This window comes from Pinus tabuliformis, chromosome 9, assembly GCF_031772625.1.
Source record: "Pinus tabuliformis cultivar Carrire ecotype Pingquan chromosome 9, CPIR1, whole genome shotgun sequence".
Lineage (NCBI taxonomy): Eukaryota > Viridiplantae > Streptophyta > Pinopsida > Pinales > Pinaceae > Pinus > Pinus tabuliformis.
Genome location: NC_142307.1, coordinates 1,901,647,554 through 1,901,654,881, shown reverse-complemented (window position 1 = coordinate 1,901,654,881; position 7,328 = coordinate 1,901,647,554). Strand labels below are relative to the sequence as shown.

The following is a 7,328-nucleotide window of genomic DNA, read 5'->3' as shown; positions in this document are numbered from 1 at the left end:
AAGAAAGTCTCGAGTATATATTTGGGAAAATTTCGTTCAAAAGTCTGCCAAAGCAATTTGAAAAGAAAGTCTAGTGTTTGGGAATATTTGTAAACATGTTTAAGCGCAGGAAAAATTGAAAAACATAATCTATATTTAGGAAAAAATTATAAAGTGATGTTTAAAAAATCTAATTGGTATAAAATTTCCGAAAAAGACACCAAAAAAAGAGAAAGAAGAAAAAGAAAACGTGAAAAGAGAAATATATACCACATAATATTAAAGTTAATAATAATAATTTCCAAATAGAAAATGACACATGAACCTCCTACTTTATTTCTCTGGTCGGACAGCCCTGCCAAAGATCAGAAATCAAACTCGCGAAAACGACTTCCGACCATTCTAAAGGGAAACTAAAAATTATTGCTGGCCGTCATTAATGTAAAACCGCGTCATTTTAATTTTCCGTTGGTGACTTTTTGAATTTATATTAATAATCAACATTAATGGTAAAGCTTGTTTAGCATGTTTCTAGCAACCATGATAACCCTTACAATTATGGATTATTGGTTCATTAATATATCTCAATTAAAAATTGTTGGTTTCATTGATATGAATATCATTGAATTTTATTCACTTCATATTTCTTTAGAAGAAAATAATTAATATGTAAAAAAAAAATAATATCTCAAAATAATAGATAAGTAAAGGAGAGAAAAAATATAAAATATAAAAAATGTAAAGTTATTTCTTAACCTTTTTTAATTTAAAACATGTCAATACACTTACATGTTGAAAAAAAATTAAGAATAAATAAGAAAAAGTGTTCTTTGTTTTGTTGTTTTTTTGGTTTAATAATAGTATTTTCTTTGAAATGAGATTTCAAGGAATTTATAACTTTTAAAGAATTTAAAATCCAGAAACAAATTCCCTGCAATGACAAAGCTCATTAATGTTGTCTAGTCAAAATTACCTCAAGGTTTATAGCAATTCATTCACGTTTAATCACCAATTAGTTAACCTTTGTCTTTACCCTTTCTCTCTCTTTCTTTTTTTTGGTATCCCTTTTTGTACATAAGATTAAAAAAAATCATATGTTTTAAATATTTAAATTACTTTAAACAAATAACAATGTTATGTTTCAATTTAGGTTTGAACCTTGACTTTAACATGGATCTGCACTTAGGTCATTTATGTGGGTGTTGTCTTGAAAGAGATTTTTTTGGAAGCTTTTCCGATGGGTTTTTTGGTCAAAATCCACACAACAATTTATTGAAATCATAAGTTTGATAGCTAATTTCTGCACAATCAAAACGTGCCAGGGGTTTTTCAGGTGCTGAATCCAAATATACAGTTAAAAAACCATTTTAAATAATACAAATCAAAATTTAACCTCAATTTTTTCCGCCAATTCTGTCACCAGAATCTCCAAAAAGTCACACTAAAAACAACTCCATATATGTGCGTGAAGAAAAACAGACCCATCACATTGGATCGAAATTAGTTCGTATATTCGACAGGGCTGCAATGACATCATTGTAATGACTACAATGATTATAAATTTTACAGGAAGGCGTGACACGGAATCAAACACGAACAATGGAGCACAATGTTGAATTTAATATGCGTATCTGATTGCAGACAGTGTGTGAACGCGCACCTCCAATTTATGGCACGGAACGGCTGATGCAGAGAAATAACGGTGGTGGAAATTTCCGAACAATTTCCGAGGTTGTTCGCAAGTCGCGCCTACATTTCTGTGGGATGCCATGGTGTGCGGTGATCCTTTTAAACAATTTAAATTGGTTGGGTCAATACAAACATGTGCATGTGGATTCAATTGTACAGCCCACAGGGAGAGTTTCACTCATATTCCCCATTTACCAGCGCGGCACACCACTGTTTCGCAGCATTTGTACCACCAACCTTTTCGTACTGCACGTGGTCTCTCTCTAATTCGCCTATAAATACGTCCATTTTTTCCGACCTTGTCCCTCCACTGCGCTGACAAGGCTACAGGGCTTTGCATCCATCCCCCCATAATTACGTTCCTCGTTTGTTTCAAGATTCCTTTTGAGGAAAAACTGCAACGCCAAGGTAAACAAAAAAGACCTAGGAGAGGTACTCATCAATTTTCTGTGAGAAACCAACGTTTAGAAGGCTGCTGTCACGAGAAATTTGTTTCAGAGATTTGTGTGTTTTTGTCTGGAATAGTTTTGCAGATAGTTTTCTTACCTGAAGCTACTTTCAAGTGTACATAGTCCTAACTGTTTTGCAGATAGCTGTTAATCAGACACCAATGAACACAGAGGGGTTATCATCTCCTTGCGCTGCTTGCAAGCTTCAGAGAAAGAAGTGTAGAGACAAATGTGTTCTCGCCCCATATTTCCCACAGGCCGAACGCGAGAAGTTTCTGCTGATACGCAGAGTCTTCGGCCACGGTCATGTCATCAAGTTACTACAGGTTCAATTGATTTAACGTGCATTATTTATAAAATGAGTATCTAATTGAAGGGTTTTCTCAATCGTTTTAATTTTAGTTTAGTGCCTTAGCACCGCCATTTTAATCTCTCAATTTTAATTTATCTCTAAACTCTCAACTGTCTAGTGGACTTGTTGGTATTTTCAAGAAGTGAGGTTTTGGGATAAGAATTGATGTGAGTTTCATCATTTTAATCAATTATATTCTGAAATAGAGGCAGAATGCAAATTTTTTCTCCCTGGTTTTTTAGGATCAAGGGTGAGGTCAACTGTATAGTTGACTTGTTGGTATTTTCAAGAAATGAGGTTTTGGGATAAGAAGTGATTTGAGTTTCATCATTTTAATCAATTATATTCTGAAATAAAAGCAGAATGCAAATTTTCTCTCCTGGTTTTTTAATCAGGGGTGAGGTTTTTGGGATGAGAATTAATTTGAGTTAAATCTTTTTAATTTATTACACTTTGAAATAAAGATAGAATGCCTTTTATTTTCCTGAGAATTTAATAGTATATTTCATTTTAATTGCTTAAACTTGTTGATATTAATAGAGGCATAGTTATTAAGAGACATAGTGTAATTGTTTATTTTAGTATTGATTTCTTATTTTGTTTAATAACTATTGAGTTTAATTTTTCATTGAATAATATAATAGAATAAATCAATTTTTTTAATGATATGAAATATTTATTTTGACAAAATATAAATTTTAGATAAAAATATTTGTAAGGATAGTTAATTTTTTATTGTGTTTTTCTAATAATAGTAGTTAAATAAATGTCTCAAAAACCATATTTCTCTTTTGAAAAATATGTCCTTGAGACATACATAATTAAATTTAAATGTTTTAAATTAAAAAATATATATCCCAATCTATATAACATTTATTATATTGTTTTAGGATGTATATTATTTATTATGTATTTAGAGATTTTTTAATTTCCTATAAAAATAAATCAATTTTCATTACAACTTTAGATATTTTAGGTGGATTATTACTCATGTAATTACTATATAATTATTTTTTTGAAACAAAGTAATTAATACCTTCTTAACAGTTACAATTAGTACTAATAGTTATAGTTATGTGGAAGGTCTAGTATCAATATCTAATTCTTTTTAAGTTTTCAAAACCCTAACAAGTATTAATTGAATAGATTAAGGAAAGTAATATGCATTCTTAAGAGTGCAACAAGTACTTTATAAATTTAGATTTAAATATTGTTTGATTTAAATACTTTTAGATCCAACATTGTATATCTCAATCTATATAAATTTAGTGCATTAGTATGGATATGTATATTGTTTTCCATGGATTAAGATTTTGTTGAATTTTGTAGAAAAATAGATTAATATTCATTACACAACTTTTGATATCTTGATTAGGTTATAGCTTCTGCTAGACAGTTAATATTTTATTATATTTTCTAAATCGTAATTGTAATAGTTATCTATCATATACCCTCTTACAAATAGTTAATGGCTTACAAAATCACTTCTATTCATAATTAATGAGTTATAACTTTTTTCAAATTCTAAAAACTATAAAGCAATAAATTATGGAAAATATTATACATATCTTAATAGTATAATAAATATATTCTAATTTGGAATATATATTATTGGATCTAAATATATTTAAATCCAATAATACATATTTCAATCTATATAGTATTTAATGATTTAAATGATTTTAAAATTAATAGTATATATTTCAAATTATATAGCATTTATTACATTATTATTATAAGATATAAATGGTTTATTATTACTTAAGTTATTGAATTTCTTAGATTTTTTTATTTTTTTTTATTTCTTATTTTATTTTAAATATTTTTATTATATAATTATTAGAAAAAATATATATTTTAAATTATTTTTATTATATAATTATTATTTTATTATTTTTCCAAAAATATTATAATTAATATTTTTTTAACCTGTCACATTTACAAATAATTAATAATTAATACTTTAATAAAAATTTCTTATACATAATAAACATTTCAAAACCCTAACAAGCCAACAAAACCAATATATAAACTCAATCAATCTTCGATTAACGAAAATTCAAAATGAGTTATTTTCTTTCTTAACTAAATTATAACTCAAGGCATTCGAATTTAAACTACTGGTTGTGTCAAACATAATATATAATATAGAAATAAAAATCCACCAATATCTAAACTCAATCAATCTTAATTAACGAAAATTCAAAATGAGTTATTTTCTTTCTTAACTAAATTATAGCTCAGGGCATTCGAATTTAAATTACTTGTTGAGTCAAACTTAATATCACATATAATATAGAAATAGAAATCCATGTTGCACTTTACTCCGCTTCATATTATTTCAAACTTTTTTTTTAAATTTCATATATATATCTTCATCTTCCACATAATACTATGATGTAAAAGTGCCTGTCAGCTCAATCAATTCTTTTGATGCATTCTATATATATAATTATAATTATAATGCATTGAATTGTTGAGATGTTAAAATCCAAGTGTTATGTGAAAATTCAGTATAACCAAGGCATCTTTTCGATAAGTAGAGCAAGGTTACAAAAGATTCAATTTCCTTCCGTACCTCAGAAGTATTCTGAGAAAGCCAGATAAATATTCGTTGTGAGAAATATCAGACTAGACATATGATAGTAATGATCATTCATCCTCTAGATTAGTTAAAACTATGAGTGATGGTCTGATGGTTTGATAATATTTCATCTTCTAGATTAGTTAAAACTATGTGTGCTGGTCTGATGGTTTGGTAATCTGCTACTGTGTTACAGGGTCTACCGGCAGAGCAGAGAGGTGATGCAGTAATCAGCATGGTGTACGAAGCGAGCGAAAGAATGAAAAATCCCGTCCTCGGCTGTCTAGGAGTAGTCAATGATCTCAACAAAAGAATAGCAGAGCTGGAATCGCAATTGGCTTCCAGAGAAGCAGCGTTCGCTCATGTTAGTATGCAACATGCTAATCTCGTAACCCTCGTTACAGGATATGATGCCAGCTTTTACAGCGCTTCATTGGAAGAAAATGAACATACTAATATGAACCCACATGTTTTAGACTCTGTGGATCCTCTCCAGTTATGGGAGCAATTCTGAACGATTTGTCGTTCCTTCAATGGAGTAAGCTGTATGTGAATAAGGGGAAACTCTTTTATTGTTTCCCCCTCCATCTTCTTTCCACGCGCTCGTCATCTATGTATAGAAACGCAGATGGTCTTCGATTGCAATAATATGATTGCCTCTCCACCCCTGAGATTGTTGACGCTGTGATTCGATCCAACTTTATGACTTCTCCCATGGTTTCAAATCTATGAAATGGTTGAATTAGGTTGGCTTGATTCGCGGTGCGTTGTCTTTTTTATATTGGGTAAAAAAATTATTGTATTCTGATTTGAACAAGTACAGATTCAAAAATTTCCAATTCGAAAATAATTCGCCAATATATTTTAAATATATTTATATGTTGAAAAAATTATTGAAATTACTTGTAATTCAGGTTTTTTCTATATAAGAGTGGTTGTTGCTTTGGATTGCCTTGCTGATTGGCCTTTTCTATGAGCTCTAAGAGATATAAACAGGCATATATTATTTTTTTTTTATGTTTTGAATAATATGTTTTTTTTAGGCTTGGTAGCTTTGGTTACAAAAACACATAAATCTGGGAACTTCTATTAAGAAACACTTCGAACAACGCACAGAAGTTTGATTATAACATGCCACTCCAAAATTTGGAAATCCTTATCACATTCGGTTTTACTTTCTAGTTTTAAATAATTTTATGGTATTATAATAATTTAAAATATTATTTTATTATAATTAGTTTGCATTTATTTTTTACTATAAATCTACATTTATTTATTCTTTCTTTTATAAGATGTAAGATAAATTTGTCATCACATTCTTCTATTTGTCATATAACTTGTAAATACACAAAAGAGAATGCATCACATTTTAAATTAATTTATATGTGTTTATCATTTTTTTAATGCATCTTGTGAAATGTCTAATTTTCTCTAGTATCACTTTTCTATTTTTTATCTTATTCTCAACAAAATATTATTGTATATTTATATGTTTATCTTTCAAATGACATTCTTATTTGAAAAGGATAAATGACACTATTATTCCCTCATTGAACTACAATATCTTTCTCATTTAGCTTTACTTCTTAACATAGTTTCATAAATTGAAAGGACCTCATTACAAGCATCATCAATTGTCATATCTTCTACCTCTAGACAAAGATAAAACAATTTGTTGCTTTCTCATTGAACTTACTCCATCAAACATTCAAAACACATTTATGTTTTTAGATATCCTTCTATCTACATCGTTTGCATCATTATAATCGTTATAACCTTGTAATTAACATTGTACATCTATTGAAACAACATTGTAATATCAATTAGAATATTCAAAAGTACCTGAAGACTAGCTTCATTAAAACTCAATGTTCATGTCTAGAATTAGTAGTGAATCAACTTAAGGTGCCCACTATTTTAGTGATGTTCAATCTAGTATAGACCATGGTAAAGATCAAAAAAATCTTATCTCTAGCACTTTCAATCTAAGGGAAATTTGTAACATCCTCCTCCCACATTTACCTAAGCTAACCAGTCCACTAGGGTAAACATGTGACGAAGAGTTACCATGATATGATTCAACTCCCTAAGTGCAGTTAAGGAAGTGGAACCGACGATTCAACACTTCATATACCTCCCTTAAGTGCTATAGGACCCACAAGAGCTAATCCACCACTCCAGGTGCCTAACCCCTGAGTTAACCTAGCATTTCAATGAATTAAACCCCCAATCGCTCCCATGACATGGACATGCATGTGAATGGGACCCTCTAGTC

General features: G+C 29.4%; 1 protein-coding gene across 1 annotated transcript; it reads left to right on the top strand.

The window, feature by feature from the left end:
* The first annotated feature begins 2,009 nt into the window (after positions 1-2,009).
* Positions 2,010-5,703, top strand: LOC149156540 (LOB domain-containing protein 1-like). The gene is made up of 3 exons (XM_089446157.1): positions 2,010-2,076; positions 2,258-2,443; positions 5,250-5,703. Exons 2-3 carry the CDS (start codon positions 2,279-2,281, stop codon positions 5,565-5,567), a joined length of 483 nt encoding a protein of 160 aa, XP_089302283.1. The 5' UTR covers positions 2,010-2,076; positions 2,258-2,278; the 3' UTR covers positions 5,568-5,703.
* The last annotated feature ends 1,625 nt before the right edge of the window (positions 5,704-7,328 follow it).